The sequence below is a fragment of the Spea bombifrons genome, chromosome 6 (assembly GCF_027358695.1).
Source record: "Spea bombifrons isolate aSpeBom1 chromosome 6, aSpeBom1.2.pri, whole genome shotgun sequence".
NCBI classification, from domain to species: Eukaryota; Metazoa; Chordata; class Amphibia; order Anura; family Pelobatidae; genus Spea; species Spea bombifrons.
In genome coordinates, this window is record NC_071092.1 from 16,082,984 (window position 1) to 16,109,375 (window position 26,392).

A 26,392-nucleotide genomic window follows, 5' to 3' on the forward strand; every position below is an offset into this window, starting at 1 on the left:
GCCCCCTAGTGTTCTTTGTTCCTATTTTGAAACACCCGGAGAGTGTTTTGTACGGGCTGCAGCTGAGTATCCGGGAAAGTGACATAACAAAAAGGGAAGTATTTTGTATTGTTTTTCTTCTCTATACACCCTACTTTATACTGGTTTTCATCACTCCTTTTTTCACATATATCTGTATCCTAACCCTGCTGCCTGCCTGCCGCCCGCCTGCTGCCCGGAACTGCATGTCCCGGGCGTCGGGCGCTAGACCCCGAATATAGGCCGCACCCCCGCTTTAAAGACTTAAAGTGGGGGGGGGAGGAGTGCGGCCTATATTCGGGCCAATACGGTATATTGTAACCGGTTTACACGAGTGCCCCCAAGTGGACTATATTTGTAATTCTCAACACCAGGAGAGTGTTGTTATGGGCTAAAGCTGGGTATCCGGTAAAAAAGGAAAGTAGATTTTTTATCCTTTAGACACCCTTTCACACTGGTTTTCACAACTTTCAGTTCTTAAATCTCTGTGTCTTAGCCATTGTCTCAAGCCAATTTTATGTCTATCATCATTCCATGTCTACGTCCCCAACTAATGTCATTATTTATGTCTCATGTCATTCTGTCCTTTCCTCAGATATTGTGTTGCAGGGTTTGATCTATTACTTCCTTCCTGACATGGTAATTATATCCTGTGATATTTGTCTTGCCCCTTTTCTTACTTGTATATATAGCTCTGTATTTGGTTTAAATAAAGGAGTCCTGTTTTCACCTCAACTTGAGTGTTGCCTAATGCTTGGGGTGGGCTGCTATGATCCTTTATTGTCCTACGCTGTCTAGCTAAGCTTTGGATAGCCACAGTGCCAAAGCAGCTCCGGTGCAGCAACGTCCCCCCTTCTATCTACAACGCTGGTTCTGCCTGGTGCTGAAGGGGTTCATTGTTGGTGTCCCGACAGGAGGAAGCAACGTTTGGTGGGAGTACCCAGTCGGGGTACAGGTCGGTCCCGTCACAATATACACTGCACGTGCACTGCCCTTACACACACACACATATACACATATACTGCCCTTACACACACCTGCCTTTACACACACATATGCACGTGCAGCTGCACCCGAGGGACAGAGGTAGGGATAGGCGGGACAGAGTCCCAAAATCAGGACTATCCCGTCCAAATCGGGACAGTTGGGGGTATGCAAAAGTGATTTCATGCAACATTTTTAAAAAATGCAAGCACATTTTTATTTACAACAGTACAAAAAACAGTGATCATAACACCTCTTAAGAATAAGGACAAACCTGATCTTTTACCCAGCTAGAGAGAACAGTGAATGCAGTGAGATGACATACCACTCAAGTAAGGCTGCAGTTCAGCTCAATTCATACATATACAAAGCCCATTGCTCAGTAAACCAGGCAGTGATCATAACACTTCTGAAGAACACATCGATGAACATCCATCTGCTGTCAGGATTCCCCCAACCAAACAGGGACGGTTGGCACTTGCAGTAAAAAAACGGCAGTTCAGACTATTGATGACTAATGTTAGGCTGCTTGTAGTAATTATGTGTTAAATATAGGTACTGTACTAATAAATACACATTTTCACATAAATTATACATCTAGGTGGAACATGGATCAGACTATGACAATTTAGATTTTCAACCATTTTAAGTAATATTGTGTACAGCGATTTGTCCATTGATGGAATATACACGAGTCATACAATTGAATTAACTTCCTACGTAATGCTTGCATGGTTTACATGTTATATTATTGTTTCGAAACAATACCTCAGTCTTCCTTTTATTTTTTGTTTTATAAATGCTAAAAGGTCCGTTTTGAAACGCTACACTGCTTTTCCACTCCCTCTCCTACATGCGCTTCTACTGAATGCAGTAACAGCACACTGCATCTATGCTGTGTTGACACAGTGACGACTAATGTTGGGATTCACACACAACCTTGCAGATCACGAATATAGCCCTGAGAATTCCTTAAATACTTGTGAAGAATAACCAGGAGCTATCCTTGTCTATGCTTTCTCTGTATTCCTGTAGTGTTTAGGACCAAAGAAATACACTGTTAATAGGTTTTGGGAAGAAGAGAAGGATGTGCATTTTCTTTTTAACATACGACATGTAAGCAGTTGAGACTCAACATAAAAGGCGGCGGATGGACGGAGATCCAGTCTTTATGCCCTACTTGGAAAGGTATGTTTTACCTATTTGATTTGCTTCAGATGTAACTATGACATAAATTCGTCTTTCTTAGAAACGCTTTTGCACATTCTACTAGCACAGTAGTAGCCTGAGAGGCCTACAAGGCAATATACTGATGACAGCACTTTTACTCATATTATTTATCTAATGTGTGTATTGTGTCAGCGTATTCTTCAGTTCAACAGTGAATGCATGTTTGTCATATAAATCATTGGTGATATGCTGAAGTTGAGCAAGAATCAAAGTTGTTATGACTAAGTATATTTTAGCAATATTTTATTAGGAGAATATACAATATTATTACAAAATTAATATTATATAACATAATAATCGTATTTCCAGCAATCAAAACAAATGATACACCTAGATTTGTTTTATTGCAAAGCACTTGTTTTTCCAGAAATTAATGAACGTATTTAGAATTAATGCTAAAATATATACCAGTACTAATAATAATACAATATCTTTAGCTTACAGCAAGTAAACAAAAAGACAATGTGCAATCAGGTTTGCACTACAGTGTATACTATATCTTGGTAATGGAGGCAGGCTTAAGTAACAATATTATAAAAATCTTATATAATATTTTAAATAGACATGCGGTTGGATGGGATAAAATGCAACATAACACTCACTAAAATGGTCAATGAAAATGCTTGACACCAGGGCCGACCTTAGGTGTTCAGGCGCCCTGTGCGGACTACTTCGCTGGCGCCCCCTTGACAAAAAAGAAAAGGGAAAAAATCTTGTACATTTAATATAGGAAAAAACAGCTAACAGTGCAATCTTTGTAACAATACATTTTTCCTTTAAATATTGAAAAGAATATACCTTTGGCAATTATAATTATTTCCTTTGCACGCCAGAGAGTGGCCACAAGTACCATAGTGAGAGATTTTAGTGGAGCCCCTTAAAAATTAAACATATTCCTTAGAGCAGGGGTGTCCAAGTTTTTTCTGCAGTGGGCCACTTCGTCAGAATTGTATACGTGCGAGGTTTTCACTGGTTTTCACTGTATACGTGCGAGGTTTATACGTGACTGATTTTTCACTGAGGGAAAATATGGCCTTTAATAAGATACGCAGATTAAAATAAAGTAAATGACACAAAACCTTTACTTTTCCTCTCACTGATTTCTGGGCCTAGAAAGTTTTGTGACTACAAATTCAGGATTCTGGATAAGTAAAAAAAAATAAAAAATAGGGATGCACTAAAATGAAAATTCTGGACCAAAACCGAAAATTCAGGGTTCACTTAGCCAAAACTGAAGGTGACCCCCCCACACACACTTTTAATAAAAGTAATTTACACACCAAAATTGTACAGAAAAATTATATATTATGATTGTTAACAGCAATCTCAGGCATACCCAGATTCCAGCATGTACTGGTTGGCTGGGCATTGTATTTTTTGTCCAATTTTAGTGTGTAACCACACTTTTATTAAAAGTAACACACCACAATTGGACAAAAAAAATCAACAATATGACTTGGCATGATAGGAGTGTGATTGCTAACAGCAAACACACTCTTTTTATACCCAGGCAACCAGTAAATGCTGGAACCTAGGCATGATGGGACTGTGATTGCTGCTAGCAGATTGCTGTTAGCTGTTAGCAATCACACTCCTATCATCCCAAGTCAGCCAATACATGCTGGTACAGGGTGGCTGTAAGTGCAGACCCCATACTGCTGGCAGCATCAATACATAAGGGGGACAGCTAGCCAGGTTTCAGCATGTACTGGCTAAATTGGCATGATAGGAGTGTGATTGCTAACAGCAATCACAGTTCCATCATGCCTAGGTTCCAGCACTTACACATCCATGCTATAACACACAAATCCATTCATTCACAGATTTATTCCCTCAATCAGACATACTCATTCACACAACCTCCCCCACCCCCTTACCTGCTCTACAGTTTTTGATGCCGCTCACTGACTTCAGCAGGGGGTGCGGCCTCCCTCGTTCTCTTCACAGAGGAAGCAGAACTGGAGCAGAGAATAGACCCTCCCACAAGTCAGCAGCAGGGCTCTTGTGATCCTGGCTGCCGATCTCACGCGGGCCGCATGTTGGACGCCCCTGCCTTAGAGGGTCTCTCTAGACAGTCCTGAGAACTCTGAGCTCCCCCTGTATGTGGAATACAAGTAGTACATTGAACCAATCAAGTCAAGTTAGATTTAGTACCTATCAAATGTTATCCAAGGAAGGAAAAGCACTGAACCGGCGAAAGGCTCATGTGAGGCCATTGATGCAAAAGGCAGGCCCGTGTGGTCAAATACAACAAACAAACTACTATAGCTTAAATTGCTGAAAATGTTAATGTTTTTTTTTTCTGATAGAAAGGTGTCAGAACACACAGTGCATTGCAGTTTGTTGCTCTGAAAATACCCCTCATCTTATATTTGAGGTTGTCTTATAATCGGACCTCAAATAGAGGTCTGACTATAAGACTAAGATCCAGATCCCCTGCAGCCCTGGATCCTCCTCTCTGGCAGCCTGTGGACGTCTGCGCAATACGTGTAGACAACCTCCGCTGCTGACAGCACTTCCTCTGGGGCTTTTATGACCGAGCGACGGCATGATATGACCTTCCAGGTGCTCCATCATAGAAGCCACAGCGGAAGTGCCGGGGCGCAAGCAGAGGTTGCCTGCGCGCATCGCGTAGACGTTCACTGGCTGCCAGAGAGTAGGATCCCTCACAGTTTTGTAGTCGCATATACCATTAGCTATTTATACCTGAAATGCAATTTGTGTATAAAGAAAAAAAAATGGCTGGTAGAATTAGTGCATGGAAAGTGTTAAAATACCATCGTTTGAAATACCTTGCAGTGTCTAGTTTTCAAAAATATATGGTTTGATGGGGTAAATTGAACTGACAGGCTTCAAAGATGATCCTATAATTAGGGGTGCACCAATATATCTGTGGCTGATAATAATCGTCCGCAGGGGCTGGGCTGCTTACCTGCGTGTTGGTTGCACAATGGGAAAATCAGGAACCCAGCGGAGTCACATGAATGCACATCACTTGACTCTGTCCCGTTCCTTCTTCCCCTGGGGGCGTGGCTAGAGAAGTTGTTCGAGAGGAAGCAACAGGGCCCCTGCAGTAGTCTGCGAGTGAGAGATCTGCAGTTCAGGTAAGGGGGTGGGGGAGGTTTGTATTAGTAAGTATGTGTGGTTAAGGGAATGAATGAGTATATGAGTGTGTGTGGGGAGAGGGATGGCATGGCATCGGGAGCCTGTAATCACACTCCTATCATGCCCAGGTTATATCATGTGCTGGTGTGTTAGGAGTGTGATTGCTGTTAGACATCATATATATTTATATCTATAATAATAATAAAAACAAGTAGTATGTAACATAACAATTTGACTTACAGAGACAACAGGTGAGGAGGGCCCTGCTCAAACGAGCTTACAATCTACCTAACTTCCTACTCTTGATACAAAAGAAGGCAAAAAAAACCCTAATTAAGCTGCTTCGAATTCCTTCTTGACTCCAAAAGTTAATTGGATTTCTCCTTGGATCAAGAAGCTCTAAAATATTCATTCTGTTTATAGCCCTGTATGTCATGCCTTTCTAAAAAAATATCCAGACCCCTTTTGAAGGCATCTAATGTATTTGATAACACCACCTCCCTAGGCAGTAAATTTCATACCTTTATTGTCCTTAATGTAAAGAATCCTTTCCTTTGTCGTCTATGAAATATCTCTTCCAGTCTCAGAGGGTGACCTCTTGTTCTTTGTACATTTCACTGGTCACTGAAGAGCTCTTTATATTGGTCCTTTATATATTTATATAATGTTATCATATCCCCTCTAAGATGCCATTTTTCCAGTGTATTCAGTTTTAACTTTTTTAGTCTAACTTCATAACTAGTATCAGGGGGATGTAAGACATATCAGGGGGCAGAGTGGTATATAGGGAGGTATAAGGCATATCTGGGGGGCACAGTGGCATATAGGAATGAATAAGGCATATCTGGGGGGTGGAGTGTCATATAGGGGATATAAGGCATATCAGGGGGGCATAGTGGCATATAGGGGGTATAAGGTGTATCGGGGGGGCAGAGTGGCATATAGGAAGGTATAAGGCATATCAGGGGGCACAGTGGCATATCTGGGGGTGGAGTGCATGTATGGGGTATAAGGCATATCAGGGGCTATAAGACATATCAGGGGCAGAGTAGCATATCAGGTAGCCACAGTGGCATGTAGGAGGTATAAGACATATCTAGTGGCACGCCTGGGGTCAGATGTGCAGGTTGGCAAATGAAAGGAAATAAAAACAAGAAATGCATTTTTCTCAATCATAGTTTTTATTAAATAAAAACATACATATGAATTAATATTTACTACTACTAAAACCTAGTATGAGAAATATTGTGTTTGGGTTCTTGTACCTTTAAAAAATAGTTTTTATTATTATATCAGTAAAATAAGAAGGGAATGGCATTGTGATAGAGATAAAAGGGTTAATGACACGTTAATGTAAATTTTACGTTTTTTTTATTCTGATGCTTGCTTTTAACACCCAGTTTGTTCATTACATTATTTTAAATAAACGAAAACTTTGAATATTGTGTTTTTTTTTTCATCCGATTAATCAAAAAAATAATCAGCCAACTAATCGATTATAAAAATAATATGGTACAAAATTGCAGTGGTTAGCATGTACTGAGTTTTTCTTAATTTAGGAATTTTGCAACTTTAGGCATCAACCAACTTTCTGCATAAGCACGTGTACTTTGTTGTAATCATATGTTTGTATATTAATGTTTTAACTATGTGATACACTATTAAAAGGTGGTAATAGAAATATATGCTATGCAACAGTCTATACACTATGCAATCAGTACCAGGTGGCATTCACAGCTGGGTTTTTGGATTTTCTGAGCCACCGTATGGAGTAACGGTTGACGTTATACCCGGAAGCTTGTGACTAGCTTCGGTGAGCACGAAGGCTGTGGGAATGGGAATAAGACTTTTTTCCAGTTCGGAGGTTCAGTGCTGCGTTTTACCCCTGCTGTTCATGAATGGATGAATAAAGCACTGTTGTACCAAAACAAGAAATGTGTTTTTTGTTCGTCTGTCCTCAGTGGGAACACCTGTATGGCAAGTATGCCATTCTAAGCTATTTTTAGATTCTGCTTGTTTGCAGTGACATATTGCACTAGGTTGTTGTTTTCATCTGTTTTGTGGGTGCTGGACATTTTGTAGGATTTATGGTTTTGTGATATTTTTACTTTATTTTACTCTATTTCACAACATCACATTGTGATTTCACTTGTGCATTCACTGATTGTGTTATTCAGTATTTTTGTCAAATCACTTCTGGCAGTCACTTACCCTGTGTATCAGTCACGAGGTTATCATCAAAGGTCCATACAAGCAATTTTATTGGTCGTTTGTAAGGACTTAACTGTTGGAGCAGGGAGACCAGTGGTCTCTGTCAGCCAAGTTTCACCAAGTTAACCCCTGACAGCGAACCTACGGATTTCCGCTCCCATTATGTACGCAGCATTACAGGGGTTAACGGGAGTGGAAATACCTAGGTTTGCCGTCAGGAGTTAAAAAGGCCATGCGAGCGATTCTATTGGTCGCCTGCAGGGTCCTCCAATTGGTTGATGCCAGAAGAGGACCCTGCAGGCGACCAATAGAGTCGTTCACACAGTCCCTTTACCCCTGACGGCGAACCTATAGATTTCCGGTTCCGTCAACCCCTGCGATGCTGCGTAGATAAGGTAGGCTGGATGGGGAAGGGACCAGGGAGATTAGTAGATGAAGACGAACACGAAGATTCTTCATGTTGTGTGTCTTCGTCTTCGTGTACGTTTTACCGTAGCTATCTTCGCTTCTTCGTTTCTTTGGGACAAACAACGAAAACGCACTCTTCATGTTTGTTTTCATGTTTGCCCCAATACAAATGCACAAGTCTACTAACAAGTACCATTTACGGCTGCAATAGAACTTGAGTCATGGCCCATGATTTGTCAATAAACTTCTCAACTGCTCCTGAATCAATGAAAGCTTGTGTGGCCACTTGGTGACCAGTCCATTGCAGTTTGATAGGAACAAATAGTCTCTGAAGGGTAGGAGATGTAGTAATAGTAGTACTTAGTAAAGAACCTTATGCCTTTAACAGGGCTATGAATATTCAAATCGACACGTGCGGATAGTCAACCTGACATTCCAGCGCGGCTCACTCTGAAGCTCAGACGCACTTACATACCACGCGGCTGGGAAGCTACCTGCAAGCTCCCGGACAGCTGTCTGGAGCCCCTACCAACCCAAACAGCAAGGGACTGAACGCACAGTTGCAGTTTCAGTCCCACATGGTCATCTGGCCACCACAGGTAACATTGCCCTTGTGTTTGTTTCCTGTTTCTAAGTGCACTACTCTCCTGGCTCCTGACTTCCTGTTTCTGTACCCTGACTTAGCTGACCTCCGTATTCCTGACCCGACTCATCTGATTACAAACTCTGGCTTGCTATTTGTACTTCGCTTTTGGTTCACAATTGCGCTATTCTGCCTGGCTCATTGTCCCTTACACACACAGTCTAACACTGTCACTGACACATACTGTTTAACTTTGTAGCGTATTTTAACACTGTACACTGACACATACACAATCATTTTAACTAGGGATAGGCTTGGACATGGTATATGGTGGACATTTTCACAAATGACACAAGGAAGGGCACTATAATTTTTTTTAATTTATTTAACCCCTTAAGGACCAGGCTGTTTTTTTACTTTTTGTACCATTTGGGGCCTAGGCTGTTTTAACACTTTTGTGATGCTCGTGTTTAGATGTCATTTTCTCCTCACTCATTTAGTGTACCACACAAGTTATATATTGTTTTTTTAAGGCCAAAAAGGGCTTTCTACAGATGCCATTATCATCTAATTTCCTATAAAAAAAAATATGATGAAAAAGTGGGAAAACAACTTTTTCTCACTTTTATTTGAAAAATCCTTTAATCATCCAAAAAATCCAATGAAAAAACCTGCTAAATAGATTCTACTATTTGTCCTGGGTTTAGAAATACCCAATGTTTTTATGCTTTTTTCCGCAAGTTATTGGGCAATAAGTACAAGTAGCGTTTTGCTATTTAAAAACCATTTTTTTCCCAAACTGGTCATTCTGCCCCACGTGCTATTTCGAGTATCTTTGAAGCTGGCCAATGCAATTTACCCCATCAAACCATATATTTCAAATGCTGGTATTTTAACCCTTTCCATGCACTAATTCCAGGGCCGGATTAATGTAGGGTGTGACGGAACCCTCCATCACTGGGACCACTGGAGAGGCCTGACAGCCAGCCTCCTCCCTATTGACTATGGGCCCTGGGTTTGTAAAGACTTCTGTGGCTACCCCAGCAGTATATCATCCCATCACTATCTGAGGGGATTATCTCCAGCAGACAGCCAGGATCTGCAAGCAGGGAGTGACCGCCACTGTTTTAGTTTAATATCAGACCCCCACCCCTACAGACATTTACCCCGGCTATCCCTGGAACTGATTTGGGCCAGTAACAGATAGTGGAGGTTGGGAGCCTATTGTATTGTTAATCCCGTTACTGCCCTTGTTAATCCCGGTTTGTATCCCAATATCTAGTTTTATGTTAATGTGTGTTTTGCTAGATATATCTAGCACTGTGTGTGAGAAAAAAATCAGTCTTCGTTTGGTTATACTCTACACTGAGTCTCGGCTAGTGACTGGGAAACCGGGGAAAGAGTGTTTGTCCCAGGCTAAGGGAGCACAAGTCAGCGAAGGTAGTCGGTCGGACTAGCCAGATCCATGACATAGGGGCGGGACTGACTGGGCCTATGCGTGGTCGATGCGGGTTGTGGGCCGGCAGACCAACATTCAAAGCTGCCGCCCAGTCGCGAAGTTCAAAGCAGCCGCAATGTGGCTGTAACACCGTCTCCCCCGGCAGCTTTAATGTCATTAGGCAGCCGGCAAATGTAGTCTTACAGCCGCACGCCGGCTGCTTTGAACTCCGTGGCTGGGCTGCCACTTTGAAGAAGTGACATTCTAGGGGGCGGGGAAGAGTTCCTTCACGTCGGAGGAGAGAAGGAAAAAAGAAAAAAAAACATTTAAGTATTACCAAAAAAATAGTTAGGGGACCCATATTCTAGGGAGGGGGGTGGCTGGGTTTTGACAACACAAAATCAATATAAACAGGGGGTGTGTGGCTGGGGTGAATGAATGTTTGCAAATGAGTGTGCGTGTGATAGCATGGATGTGTAAGTGTAGGGGGGGTAGCATAGAATAGGGAGGCTGTAATCACACGCCGATCATGCCCAGGTTCCAGCATGTACTGGCTGCCTGGGCATGATAGGAGTGTGATTGCTGTTAGGATTATATATATATATAATGTTGTTGATTTTGTCCAAAATTGGACAGAAAATTTCAATAACAATATTAATATATATATGATTGCTAACAGCAATTACACTCCTATCATGCCCAGGCAACCAGTACATTCTAGAGCCTGGGCATGATAGGAATGTGATTGCTGTCAGCCAGCTGTTAACAATTATATATATATATATATATTAGGGCTGCAACAACTAATCGATAAAATCGATAATAATCGATAATGAAATTCGTTGGCAACGAATTTCATTATCGATTAGTTGAATCGATTATTATCGATTATAAAATGAGGGTTTTTTCAGAGCAAACGCTCTGAAAAATCCCCCTCATTATATAATCCGTTTAGTCTGACTCACCGTCTCACAGCAGCAGCTCCTACTTACTCCCCCTCCCTGTAATCACTGTGACAACTGGCCCCACCCCTTCCTTCTCCAGGCCAGAACCACATGGCTGTGACACTCATCTAACTGTAAGTATATGTGTATATATATATATATATATATATATATATATATATGTGTGTGTGTGTATGTGTATGTGTTTATATATATATATATATATATATATATATATATGTATATATGTATGTAATATATATATATATATATCAGTGGCGTCGCTACAGGGGGGCAAGGGGGGGCAATTGCCCCCCCTAGGTTATTCCTTGCCCCCCCTGTTGCCCCCCCGCCGAATTTGTAACCCCTTGACTGCTATCGACGGCATGGTGCCGTCGCTAGCAGTCCCAGTCAGGTGCTAACGACGGCACCATGCCGTCACTAGCACTACCTTACCTTGATGGAGGTCTGTGGACCTCCATCACCACCTACCCCGGCGATCTGCCCCTCAAACTGAAGGGCATCACCGGGACCACACGATCTGCCCGTTGACGTCTCGCGCAATGACGCGATGACGTCACCGCGCAACTTTATTAACAACTGACAATTGTCAGTTATAGAGGTATGGGGGCATGCTGCTTAGATGCCTGTATCTCAGGCATCTAAGCAGTTACATACCCCCAACATATACCGTTGGAAAGGTAATCGCCTCGCCTTTCCAACGGTATATAGATTGTAAAACAATAATAAAAAATATTAAGTTAAAAAAATTAAAATGTAAAAAAAATGATTTGGGGGTCTCTAAAGGCAGATAAAAAAGATCAAAATTGCCTAGAGACCCCCAAATTAAATTATTTAAACATAAAGTAGTTTAACTTTAAAAAAAAAAAAAAAAAAAGTTTAAGTATTCTAGCTAAATGATCACTGTGGTAGATAAAATGGCCGATACTAATTTTTAATCCTATGATCCCTTTGATCATGGGGTTAAATTTAGCCAACGGTAGAGGAAGGCAATTTTTGAAATCCTGATGAACTGCAAATATTATTAAAATCATCCATTTATCCTGTGCGGTACGTGAGTAACCATATCATCCCTGGAGCGCCTTGCATTTTTACTGCAAAACTTATTTTTGCTATAAAAGTGATTTTTTTTCTCCCTTTACCATCATTTCTTTGGGATTGTAAGGGGAAAGAATGGTGTGTGTGCTTATGCGAGTGAATGTATGGAAAGTATGGTGTGTGCTTCTGCGAGTGAATGGAGATATGAAAGGCGTGTGAATGGTCAGTAATTAGGGTTGAAGCCTTGACGTGGCATTCCTGCTCACGTAGGAAGTTAAATTATGGCACAAAAGGTACACATTTGCAAGAACTACACCCCTTGGCGCATCAAATGAGGGGCTGCATGTGTTTCTAGTAAAAACCTGGAGTGCGCAAGACACAAATGAACATGTCGCTATGGTTAGAAAAAACATTTTCTAGCCAAAGCGACATATTCCATCATTATTTGTGCAGTCAACTTTTGTCCTAGAAATACATGTAACCCCTCATTTGAAGCTCCAAGGGGTGTAGTTTCTTAAAATGGATGAATTGTCTGAATGAGGGAGAGCATGCGTTAATATGTGGATGAATTGTCTGAATGAGGGAGAGCACGAGTTAATATGTGGATGAATTGTCTGAATGAGGGAGAGCATGAGTTAATATGTGGATGAGTTGTCTGAATGAGGGAGAGCATGAGTTAATGTGATTGTGCGTATCATAGATGTATAATTGTGGAAGGGCAAAGATGGCACTAGCAGGATGTTTGAGCCTTGGGGACCAAGATGTCACAGGCAGGGTGTATATGGGACAAAGATGGCAAATCGTATGTGTGTTATCTGGGTGCTGGCCAGGTTCTATGTGTGCAGTGTGGACGCCAGGGCTGGCTTTGGGGTGTGCAACCTGTGATCTATCCCTGTAATTTAGCGGGTTTTAAATATACCATTAATGCCGTGTTTTTATGTGAATTCCAATTGATCTATACCTGCAAAGCTGGGTTTTTGTGTGTTCTTCTGTAGATCCATATCTGCTATGCTATGTTTCCATACATTATTTATGTATACCTGCAAATACAGGGTTTGTATGTCTTGTTCAGTTGATTAATACCTGCAATGCTGTTTCCATGTATTTATTTGATCTATACCTGCGATGCTACGTTTCATATATTATTATTGTATACCTGCAAATACAGGATTTGTATGTCTGATTCTGTTTATTTGATATATACCTTCGGTGCTGAGATCACAAGTGAATTTCAATTGATCTATACATGCAAAGCTGGGTTTGTGTGTTAATGTGTTGATCTATACCTGCTATCGGCAGCAGGGTCTAATATTTATATATATATTTATATATATATCGGCAGCAGGGACTAATATTAATATATATCGGCAACTGGGGCTAATATTAATATATTTGGGCAGCAGGGGCTAATTTATATATATCAGCAGCAGGATCTAATCAGTGGCGACTCTAGAAACAATATATAGGGGGGGCACACAAGATACCACAGTCAAACTGGGGGGGCATTAATTATTTCCACCATTAAATCATACCACTGAAAAAACACACACACACACACACATATATATATATATATATATATTGCCAAAAGTAATGTGCTATGGAATGATACTTTTGTTATTGGCCAATACAATACTTGATCATTCAACATGGGAAGCCTGAAGCCACAATTTAGTAAGACTAATCCTTGAAATCCTTTAAACAACACAATACCTTAACTTTTGCACTAAATGATTTCAGGGCCTAATATTAGATCCTGCTGCTGATATATATAAATTAGCCCCTGCTGCCCAAATATATTAATATTAGCCCCAGTTGCCGATATATATTAATATTAGTCCCTGCTGCCGATATATATATAAATATATATATAAATATTAGACCCTGCTGCCGATAGCAGGTATAGATCAACACATTAACACACAAACCCAGCTTTGCATGTATAGATCAATTGAAATTCACTTGTGATCTCAGCACCGAAGGTATATATCAAATAAACAGAATCAGACATACAAATCCTGTATTTGCAGGTATACAATAATAATATATGAAACGTAGCATCGCAGGTATAGATCAAATAAATACATGGAAACAGCATTGCAGGTATTAATCAACTGAACAAGACATACAAACCCTGTATTTGCAGGTATACATAAATAATGTATGGAAACATAGCATAGCAGATATGGATCTACAGAAGAACACACAAAAACCCAGCTTTGCAGGTATAGATCAATTGGAATTCACATAAAAACACGGCATTAATGGTATATTTAAAACCCGCTAAATTACAGGGATAGATCACAGGTTGCACACCCCAAAGCCAGCCCTGGCGTCCACACTGCACACATAGAACCTGGCCAGCACCCAGATAACACACATACGATTTGCCATCTTTGTCCCATATACACCCTGCCTGTGACATCTTGGTCCCCAAGGCTCAAACATCCTGCTAGTGCCATCTTTGCCCTTCCACAATTATACATCTATGATACGCACAATCACATTAACTCATGCTCTCCCTCATTCAGACAACTCATCCACATATTAACTCATGCTCTCCCTCATTCAGACAATTCATCCACATATTAACTCGTGCTCTCCCTCATTCAGACAATTCATCCACATATTAACGCATGCTCTCCCTCATTCAGACAATTCATCCATTTTAAGAAACTACACCCCTTGGAGCTTCAAATGAGGGGTTACATGTATTTCTAGGACAAAAGTTGACTGCACAAATAATGATGGAATATGTCGCTTTGGCTAGAAAATGTTTTTTCTAACCATAGCGACATGTTCATTTGTGTCTTGCGCACTCCAGGTTTTTACTAGAAACACATGCAGCCCCTCATTTGATGCGCCAAGGGGTGTAGTTCTTGCAAATGTGTACCTTTTGTGCCATAATTTAACTTCCTACGTGAGCAGGAATGCCACGTCAAGGCTTCAACCCTAATTACTGACCATTCACACGCCTTTCATATCTCCATTCACTCGCAGAAGCACACACCATACTTTCCATACATTCACTCGCATAAGCACACACACCATTCTTTCCCCTTACAATCCCAAAGAAATGATGGTAAAGGGAGAAAAAAAATCACTTTTATAGCAAAAATAAGTTTTGCAGTAAAAATGCAAGGCGCTCCAGGGATGATATGGTTACTCACGTACCGCACAGGATAAATGGATGATTTTAATAATATTTGCAGTTCATCAGGATTTCAAAAATTGCCTTCCTCTACCGTTGGCTAAATTTAACCCCATGATCAAAGGGATCATAGGATTAAAAATTAGTATCGGCCATTTTATCTACCACAGTGATCATTTAGCTAGAATACTTAAACTTTTTTTTTTTTTTTTTTTAAAGTTAAACTACTTTATGTTTAAATAATTTAATTTGGGGGTCTCTAGGCAATTTTGATCTTTTTTATCTGCCTTTAGAGACCCCCAAATCATTTTTTTTACATTTTAATTTTTTTAACTTAATATTTTTTATTATTGTTTTACAATCTATATACCGTTGGAAAGGCGAGGCGATTACCTTTCCAACGGTATATGTTGGGGGTATGTAACTGCTTAGATGCCTGAGATACAGGCATCTAAGCAGCATGCCCCCATACCTCTATAACTGACAATTGTCAGTTGTTAATAAAGTTGCGCGGTGACGTCATCGCGTCATTGCGCGAGACGTCAACGGGCAGATCGTGTGGTCCCGGTGATGCCCTTCAGTTTGAGGGGCAGATCGCCGGGGTAGGTGGTGATGGAGGTCCACAGACCTCCATCAAGGTAAGGTAGTGCTAGTGACGGCATGGTGCCGTCGTTAGCACCTGACTGGGACTGCTAGCGACGGCACCATGCCGTCGATAGCAGTCAAGGGGTTACAAATTCGGCGGGGGGGCAACAGGGGGGGCAAGGAATAACCTAGGGGGGGCAATTGCCCCCCCTTGCCCCCCTGTAGCGACGCCACTGGATCTAATATTAGGCCCTGAAATCATTTAGTGCAAAAGTTAAGGTATTGTGTTGTTTAAAGGATTTCAAGGATTAGTCTTACTAAATTGTGGCTTCAGGCTTCCCATGTTGAATGATCAAGTATTGTATTGGCCAATAACAAAAGTATCATTCCATAGCACATTACTTTTGGCAATATATATATATATATATATGTGTGTGTGTGTGTGTGTGTTTTTTCAGTGGTATGATTTAATGGTGGAAATAATTAATGCCCCCCCAGTTTGACTGTGGTATCTTGTGTGCCCCCCCTATATATTGTTTCTAGAGTCGCCACTGATATATATATATATATTTGGGCTACTGAAAGTTAGGGGAGGTGGGGGTTAATTTAGGGGCAGTTATGGTTAATTGGCTGTTTAGGGTTAATTTAGGGGCAGTTATGTTAATAGGGTGTTTAGGGTTAATTAAGGAGCAGCTGTGGTTAATGGGGTGTTTGGGGTTAATTTGAGGCAGTTGTGGTTAATGTTGTGTTTAGGGTTAATTTAGGGGATGCTGTGGTTGATGGGGTCTTTAGGGTTAATTTAGGGGATGCTGTGGTTAAGGGGGTGTTAAGGGTTAATTTAGGGGCAGTTATGGTTAATGGGGAGTTTAGGGTTAATTTAGGGGAATCTAAATCCTGGGGGCAGTGAAGTGACATATCTGGGGGTATAAGGCATATACAGTATATAAGGCATATGTGGGGAGGGCAGTGTGGCATGTCTGGGGAGGACGGAGTGGTGTATCAGGGTGTATAAGGCATATCTGGGGGTAGAGTGGCATATCTGGGGGTAGAGAAGTGGCATATCTGGGGGTAGAGAAGTGGCATGTCTGGGGAGGATGGAGTGGGGTATCAGGGGATATAAGGCGTATCAGGCACAGTGGCAGATGTGGGAGGCAGCATGGAGTGGCAGATGTGGGAGGCAGCGTGGCATATGTGGGAGGCATTGTGGAGTGGCAGATGTGGGAGGCAGCATGGCGTGGCATATGTGGGGAGGGCAGGGTGGCATGTCTGGGGAGGATGGAGTGGTGTTTCAGGGGGTATAAGGCGTATCAGGCACAGTGGCATGTGGGGGGTAGAGTGGAGTGGCAGATGTGGGAGGCAGCGTGGCGTGGCAGATGTGGGAGGCAGCGTGGAGTGGCAGATGTGGGAGCCAGCGTGGTGTGGTATATGTGGGAGGCAGCGTGGAGTGCTGTGGTAGGCAGCGTGGCATATGTGGGGGGGCAGCATGGCATGTCTGGGAGGCAGCGTAGCAAGCCTGGGCTCAAATGTGCATATATTGGGGGGCTGGTTGGGAAATAAAGACAAGAAATGTATTATCAAAGTTTTTTTATTCTGCTGTTTGTATTTAACATCATTTGTTTAGTAAATTATTTTAAATAAATGAAAAATTTACATTCATTTTTTTTATCCGATTAATCGATTAATCGAAAAAATAATCGGCCAACTAATCTATTATTAAAATAATCGTTAGTTGCAGCCCTAATATATATATTAATATTGTTGTTGATTTTTTTGGCGTGTTAGTTTTAATAAACGTGTTTTTTTGGGTTTTACAGGTTGTGGGGGTTATTTTCGGTTTTGGTCCAGAATTTTCATTTTGGTGCATCCCTACTAAATACTAAGCCAGACACTGAAGTGATAGGCCTATACCACATCAATGTTTTGTCAATGTATATAGTGATAGGGGTTATGCTGCATTATTGTCAATGTCTGGCTCAATGTATAGTCATAGGGATTATGCTGTACCACCGTCAGTGCATGCCTCAGTATATAGTTTTAGGTGTTATGCTGTACCACTGTCAATGTTTGCCCCAGTATATAGTGATAGGTGTTATGCTATACCACCGTCAATGTGTGCCTCAGCATATAGTGATAGGTGTCATGCTGTACCCCCGTCAAGGTTTGCCTCAGTATATAGTGATAAGTGTTATGCTGTAACACCTTCAGTGCGTGCCTCAGTATATAATGATAACAGTTATGCTGTTCCACCGTCAATGTTTGCCTCAGAATATAGTGATAGGTGTTATGCTGTACCACTGTCAGTGCATGCCTCAGTATATAATGATAACAGTTATGCAGTACCACCGTCAATGTTTGTCGGTGTCAATGTACGATATTTCCATCCGACGCAAGGATGGCGCTAGGAACCCCTAGGGAGTGTCGTGCGGTTTGGAGTGTCCTATTCCTACTCCTGTGAGTGGTAGGAGTGGTGTTCCTTACCGCACAAACAGCTGGGGGGTTGATATCCATGGATGTGTCCGTTACGGCTGTCTCAGATGACGCACTGTCCATATCAGACCACTCGGGGGCGTCAGACAAGGTCTGGAGGTCATCTGACATTATGATGGAGGGCGTAGGAGTCAAAGGTGCGAGGACTGGTTAACCCCTGCATCACCCGTCTGTGCCCCTGCTTTTTGACGTTGCTGCCGTCATATGCAGGTTCCTGGGCTTGGGGTTTCTCAATGTGGTTTGCGGACGGTTTGACTGGTTTGCGTGGACAATAAGTTATCCTGTGGCCAGTCCCTCCACAATAAAAGCACAGGTCGTCCTCTTGCCTTCTCTGCATTTCTTTTTTGGTGAGCGGCTCTCACTTAAAGCTCTTTGTAGCAGCCTTCTTTCTTTGTGTCTGTGACTTGGTCTTGGGGTCCATGCAATCATCTTCTAACACAGTCCTTACTGACTTGCATAAGTGGAGTACACATTCCGCCAATAATTCCAATACTGCAGGTATCCCCGCGGACTCCTTGTAAAGGCCTTGACATTCTGTCACAGACCGGGTGATCAGGTCTAATAGGAGCCCAGGTGCAGGGGATACGAGGGGCTCTGTCTGTACCCCACAATACATGATGGCTTGGGGTTGATACAGACAGGTGCAGGAAATAAATCAAAGACAGAAGATGCGGTATAAGAGTTGTATTGCATATGATGGTACAACAATATATAAACAAGGAAAGTCACTTGGCAGGAAGCCCTCTGGTCGGGGCACACACACCAGGAAGCCCTCTGGTCGGGGCACACACACCAGGAAGCCCTCTGGTCGGGGCACACACGCCAGGAAGCCCTCTGGTCGGGGCACACACGCCAGGAAGCCCTCTGGTCGGGGCACACACGCCAGGAAGCCCTCTGGTCGGGGCACACACGCCAGGAAGCCCTCTGGTCGGGGCACACACGCCAGGAAGCCCTCTGGTCGGGGCACACACGCCAGGAAGCCCTCTTGTCGGGGCACACACGCCAGGAAGCCCTCTGGTCGGGGCACACACGCCAGGAAGCCCTCTGGTCGGGGCACACACGCCAGGAAGCCCTCTGGTCGGGGCACACACGGCAGGAAGCCCTCTGGTCGGGGCACACACGGCAGGAAGCCCTCTGGTCGGGGCACACACGGCAGGAAGCCCTCTGGTCGGGACACACACGGCAGGAAGCCCTCTGGTCGGGACACACACGGCAGGAAGCCCTCTGGTCGGGGCACACACGGCAGGAAGCCCTCTGGTCGGGGCACACACGGCAGGAAGCCCACTGGTCGGGGCACACACGGCAGGAAGCCCACTGGTCGGGGCACACACGGCAGGAAGCCCACTGGTCGGGGCACACACGGCAGGAAGCCCACTGGTCGGGGCACACACGGCAGGAAGCCCACTGGTCGGGGCACACACGGCAGGAAGCCCACTGGTCGGGGCACACACGGCAGGAAGCCCACTGGTCGGGGCACACACGGCAGGAAGCCCACTGGTCGGGGCACACACGGCAGGAAGCCCACTGGTCGGGGCACACACACGACAGGAAGCCCACTGGACGGGGCACACACGGTAGGAAGCCCACTGGACGGAGCACACACGGCAGGTTGCCCACTGGACAGGGCACACACGGCAGGAAGCCCACTTGCAGGGCATTTAACCAGGGAGCCCAGATGCAGGGCACTCGACCTGGGAGTCCACTAGTGGGGCGCTGGCCGCAACTCAGGAACAATACAAGAACCAAAACAGGAACCAAAACAGGAACCAAAACAAGCAGCCTTCAAACGTTAACGTCAAGGCCCAGACTGAAGGGCTGGGCAGGTTTATAAAGGCTGGCTTGATCAGGTAATAAACTGCAGCTGGACCTGATAATCACTCTGAGTGGTTCAGAGTGACAAGAGCGGCCACTAGAGGTTGGAAACGAGAAACTAGTTTAAACACAAAGTTTAAACAAGTCCAGACAGCGAAGGGTGAATGTTACACCCGTCAATGTCTGCCTAATGATAGAAGCTATGCAGTTTTAAAGTGTGTGCGTGGGGGGGTGCCACATACAGGATCTGCCCCAGGTGCCAAATACGCCCATGGCTGGGGGTAATATACATGGCAGTGGGGCATCACATTAAGGCTAGGTTTCCACTTGGGTTTTTGTCCTGCGTTTTTTTCTTGATGAAAAACGCCAAGAAAACTGCCACTGCATTTACCTGCGTTTTGGCGTTTTTTCTGCAGTTTTTTCTGGCTTTTTAGCCTTTCTGTGGAAATTGCTTTTTTTGACCTTAGGCAGTTTTTCCAGCCTTTACAAGTTAGAAGTTTCACCCAGCTAAAATGGATTAGGATAAATGGCAAGTATCTGCCCTCTCCTGATGTCATTTACTTGGTAGACCCTTTTGTCTCTTTTCTGTGGTTTGTAAGGCATGCTTTATTCCGAATGTCTGCTCCTCTGGGAAGATTGGCCCCAAATGATGGTGCAAATTGTTTGCTGTTGCTTTTGGCACGCAGGATCCAGTCGCGTATGTTTGTTTGTAATGGCATGTTTGTTCCAAATGGTGTAAAATTCAATATGAACCAGTCCAGGACTTTGTTTTGTGTGAAACTGTTTGTTTTCAGCCTATTTCTCGTAGGACACACAGATACTGGGTCCATCCTCTGCATTGTAACTGTGGTAAAAACACCATAAAAAACGCCAAGGCAATAAACCCACATGGCTTTTTCATGGCGTTTTTTCTCTCCCATAGACTTCTATTGGAGAAAAACGCCAAGATTTCTTGCAAAAAACGCCAGAGTGTCAACATGCTGCGATTTTGAAAAACTGCCAGAGCCCAAAAAAGCAGAAAAACGCCAAAGAGGACTGAAAAAACGCCAAACAGAAAAACGCCAAGTGGAAATGGCATTTTGCGATTTCCTATTGAAGAACAACTAACATCTGGCTGCAGCCGTTTTTCACAAAAAAAACGCCAGGTGGCGGTATTGGCGTTTTTAGCAAAGAAACCCAAGTGGAAATCTAGCCTAACCAATACAAAAGGGTTGGGACATCAATACACAAGCGAGGGGGTTGGCTGGGGCATCACATAAATTAATGCATAAGGGTGTGGGGGCATAAATGCACAAAGGGAGGCAAAACACAAGGCTGTGGGGGGCATTAATAAATAATAAAGGGGGCCTGTCTGGGGCATCAATACACAAGGGGCAAAAATACAAAAGTGGCAGTTAATGACAAAGCAGTGTAAAAAATATATTTTTATGCTTCAGTGTGGCAGAGCCTGTCCCGGTGTGTGTCTGGGTGTCAGTGTGACAGAGCCTGTCCTGGTTTGTGTGTCAATGTGGCAGAGCCTGTCCTGGTGTGTGTGTTTTTGGATGTCTGTGTGGCAGAGCCTGTCCTGGTGTGCGGGGTTGTGACAGAGCCTGTCCTGGTGTATTTGTTTGGGTGTCAGTGTGGCAGAACCTGTACTGGTGTGTGTGTTTGGGGGTCGATGTGGCAGAGCCTGTCCTGGTTTATTTGGTCATCTGTTTCCTGGCACTTTACTTACTGTAGGAATAAATAGATCTACGGTATTTAATTTTTGCTTATCCAGAGATAAAACATGCTCCTGAATTTGTAGTCACTTCAGAGGACAAAACTTTCTAGGCCCTGAAATCAGTTAGAGGAAAAGTTATTGTTTTGTGTTATTTACTCTATTTCAGTCTGCATATTTTATTAACCCCTTAAGGACCGGGCTCATTTTTCGTTTTGTACCCTGTGGGACCGAGGCTGTTTTGACACTTTTGTGGTGCTTGTGTTCAGGTGTAATTTTCTCCTCACCCATTTAGTGTACCCACATAAGTTATATATTGTTTTTTTCAGGACAAGATGGGCTTTCTTCAGATACTATTATTTTGATTGTATCATCTTATTTACTATAAAAAAATAAAAAAACATGGTGAAAAATTGAAAAAAAAACACATTTTATGACTTTTATTTGAAAAATCTTTTACTGACCTGAAAAAGCAAGTAAAAAAACTAGCTAAATAGATTCTACTACTTGTCCTGAGTTTAGAAATACCCAATGTTTTTTTATGTTTTTTTGCTGTTTTTTGTAAGTTATAGGGCAATAAGTACAAGCAGCGTTTTATGATTTCCAAATCTTTTTTAACAAATCTGGTCATTCTGCCTCCATCTCCTCTTTGGAATATCTTTGAAGCCGGTTAACTCAATTTAACCAATTCAAACCATATATTTTTGAAAACTAGACACCCCAGGGTATTCCAAATGCTGTTATTTTAACCCTTTCCATGCACCAATTATACAACTACACTTTGTTAAACTTTGTAATAGTATTTTTTTTTTTATTTTTTTTTCCACACAAATTGTACTTTAGTTATAGATATACAGGTGCTGGTATATGCCACTGTCAAACAACACCCCAATGTGTGTTCAGGAACATCTCCTGAGTACAGCGATACCCCACAGGCATGGGCTTGTCAGATTGTTTGGCTGGTAAAAGGCTACTTTTGGGGCATGCGTAATTCAGGTGGTCATTTGGTCATTCTGCCTCCATCTCCTCTTTGGAATATCTTTGAAGCCGGTTAACTCAATTTAACCCATTTAAACCATATATTTTTGAAAACTAGACACCCCAGGGTATTCCAAATGCTGTTATTTTAACCCTTTCCATGCACCAATTATACAACTACACTTTGTCAAACTTTGTAATAGTAATTTTTTTTATTTTTTTTTTCACACAAATTGTACTTTAGTTATAGATATACAGGTTCTGGTATATGCCACTGTCAAACAACACCCCAATGTGTGTTCAGGAACATCTCCTGAGTGCAGTGATACCCGACATGCATGGATTTGTCGTGTTGTTTGAGATTTAAAATGCCACATTTGGGAAGTGCGCTTTTTTTGTCCATTTTGGAAAGTCTGTACCTATGCCCTATCTTTGAGCTCAGCCACTCCAATTTACCCCATCAGCCATTTTTATTTTTATATTAGACACCCCTTGGGTATTTGAAGTGCTTTTATTTTAACTCTTTGTTGAGATTTTTGAGAAATTTTAGCACTTGCTCAAAATTAATACTTTTTTTTTATTTTTTTATATTTTTTTTACACATTTTGCTGGTACTGGATGGTTCATCTAGTGACATCACTGCATAATTATTTTTAAATGTAAGCACTTTTTTTTTTGAATATTTTACTAATCACATTGTGATTAGAAAGCTGGGCTCCATTGACTTGCATGGTTGAATGCAGTACCTGTATTCAACCTGCAAGTGGCGCCAGAGTTCTCTAGACCATCTAGCGAACTTTTAAAACTTGTTTGTGTCTTTTACAGGGCGGCCGCCATCTTGGTGATGGCGAAGAACACCGGCAGCTGCGGCTGTGACCGCTCTCCGGAGCGGTCACAGCCCACCCAGAGGTAAGTGTTTGGTGTCGCTGGATGCCTCCTGATCGAGGCATTCCAGCGACACCATTTAAGTTTAGGAGGCGATAAACGCTTTTACAATGTATGGCGGCTGTTGACGACCCGGGGAGGGGCCAGACATGGCCCCGGATGCCGATCTCGGCCTTGCTGAATGCCTCGACATCGAGGCATTACAGTAACGCTGTTTAAGCGAAGAAAGTGATCGTTGATCACTGTCTAAGCTTATTTAACTTTTTGACGGTTCAGGACCGTCAAAGGTCATTTAGCGACCTTCATGTCATGACGGTCCTGAACCGGCAAAGGTCGCGAAGGGGTTAAGTCCCTTTTGTTTTTAAGAACGGTTTGCTGTTTATTTTTATTTTGTATGTCTTGTTTTTTGTAATTCTGGCACTGTGTAACCTTTGTCTTTTTGTTATTAAAATATTCAAAATCCAAGTCTGTCTTTGGGCTCTAGTATCGATATCCACAAACCCTAAGAGAGGATAACACGTTACAGTATTGTTATTAAGTTCTACAGGATATATATATATATATGTTGGTTGCCCAGGGTGGGTTGATATATATATAAAGATAAATGTTCTAATTCGGATTTCTCATGAATCCGGTATCAAAATCGTGAGTGGTGGCAGACTACCTGGGGGGATACAGGCAGGATTTGGGGGTTAATTTGGTGTAACTTATGCCCTGTTAAGGGGTCAAATTAGTAAATCCAGAGGCCTGGTGCTATTAACCCCTTCGTGCCCACGCCCTCCACACAGTCACGGCTTGGCAAGTAGTCCTGACCGTGACAAGCCCTGGTCTTGTTCTCGGTGGTGGCAGTTTTGGGGGTGACTGGTTGGGGTTGGTGGTGGTTACTTTGTGCCCTAAGGGGAAGTGACAAACGCACCGAAAGTCTGGTTGGAGTTCAACACTTTGTACACCCATACTCCCACGTCACGGCTCCCTATAGCCTTGTCCATGGCACTCTCTCTTCCATTTATCATTACCCTCTTCTTTCTTTATCTCTCTTTTTCTCTGTATCTCTCCCATTCTTTATCTGCCCCTATCTCTCTTTTTTTCTCTTTATATCTGGCCTTTCTCACTGTCTCTCTATTATAACTTTTACGCCTTTGTCACTATAATCCTTTCCCCCATTTCTTACCTATTCCTTCTCCTTTTCCTTCTTAAGTCCTGCGGTGCGAGTGAGAGGTCTGTTTCCTCTGCTTCAGTGCTTTCTCTGGGTGCACACAACATTAGTGCTGCGCACCAGGATATAATGTTATATCCTGGGGTTCAGCGTCAATTGTCAGGATGTGATGCTAAGGAGCAGTGAAGAGAAGTCTGGAGGAACAGACCTTGTCCTCCTGTAATTTTGGCTAGTTAGAGGGAGATCCATGAGTATTAAGACTGGCCGTGGTGCATTGTCCCGGAAATTAGCCAATGATTGGCATGAAGCAACAGACCATGAAGAGGCTGTCTGCAGCAGCTTTGGAGCCTTCAAACATTTTATTGAGATAATAATTCTTATAGTATGCAATACTTAGGCTATCTTTTTAAAGATACCATATATGATTGTGCAAATGTATCTTGCCAATACATCTGTAAGTATAGGAGCAATTAAATTTTATTTGAAATACTCATTTTGTATTGCAGAATCTATCCTGGCAAAGAGAATGATCTACAGCAGCAAAGCAGTCACATGGCAGGTAATGCAAAGCTATGGTTAGAACAATCTGATTACAATTATTTGGTGTAAACTGTTCAATAATTAAGTGCATAGTAAAATATTGCTATTGTGTCGATACCTAAACATGATGCAAGTCATTACTTCATTGAAGAAGTAATACTGGGATTATTTTTACTAGTGTAATGTGAAGCAAGACACATGTCTTTTATTACCATATTTGCTCGATTATAAGACAAGGTTTTTTTTCAGAGCAAGTGCTCTGAAAAATAGTCATCGTCTTATATTCAAAGTCGTCTTATAATTAGATCTCAAATAGAGGTCTGACTACAAGACTAAGAGATCCTCCCCTCTGGCAGCCGGTGGAAGGTCTGCGTGATGCGTGCAGACAACCTCCGTTGCTCCCAGCACTTCCTCTGGGGCTTCTATGACAGAGCACCGGCGTCACATGACCTTCTGGTGCTCCGTCATAGAAGCCCCAGCAGATGTGCGGAGGTTTTCTGCATGCGTCGCACAGACCTCCACTGGCTGCCCCCACTAGACACCAAGGAATCTGAAGCACGGAGGACAAGTCTAGGGAAGCACTGGTAAGTCGGGGGGGGGTTAAGAGTGCCATGGGGGGATATAATGGTTTTCTGGAGGCAGAGTGGCATATCAGGGGTGTATAGGGGATATATGGTGCGCAGAGTGGCAAATAGGGGGTTAAAAGGCATGTCAGGGAGGCAGAGTGGCATATAGGGGTTTATAAGATATCCCAGATATCTGGGGTCAGAGTGGTATATAGGAGTGTATAAGGCATATCTGGGAGGCAGAGTGATATACCAGGGAGGCAGAGTGGCATATATGGGGTATAAGGTATTTCTGGGCAGCAGAGTGGCATATAAGAGGGTATAAGGCATTTGAGGGCAGATGTGCATAACCACGGACAGAATGGCAAGTAAAAGGAAATAAAAACAAGAAAATAATTTTTCTCAATCATAGTTTATGCCTCCGTGTAGGCACACTAACGATTGGCCCCGCCCCTTTCATTAGTCAATGAACCCTCCTGCCTACTCTAGTGATATCAATGAAGGCAGAGAGTCGGTCAAAGATTCGGATCTTACAGGGATCCGAATCTTACAG

At 42.7% G+C, this 26,392-nt stretch overlaps 2 protein-coding genes across 2 annotated transcripts in view; both read left to right on the top strand.

Moving 5' to 3' along the window:
- The window catches only part of PRRX1 (paired related homeobox 1), a 379,246-nt gene that overhangs the window by 147,681 nt on the left and 205,173 nt on the right, over positions 1-26,392 (top strand). The window lies entirely within an intron of this gene.
- The window catches only part of PDE4DIP (phosphodiesterase 4D interacting protein), a 254,630-nt gene continuing 230,130 nt past the window's right edge, over positions 1,893-26,392 (top strand). The window contains exons 1-2 of the mRNA XM_053468624.1: positions 1,893-2,190; positions 25,240-25,292. Coding sequence (XP_053324599.1) covers positions 2,153-2,190; positions 25,240-25,292 — 91 coding nt within the window. The 5' untranslated portion in view covers positions 1,893-2,152. The remainder of the gene's footprint in view (positions 2,191-25,239; positions 25,293-26,392) is intronic.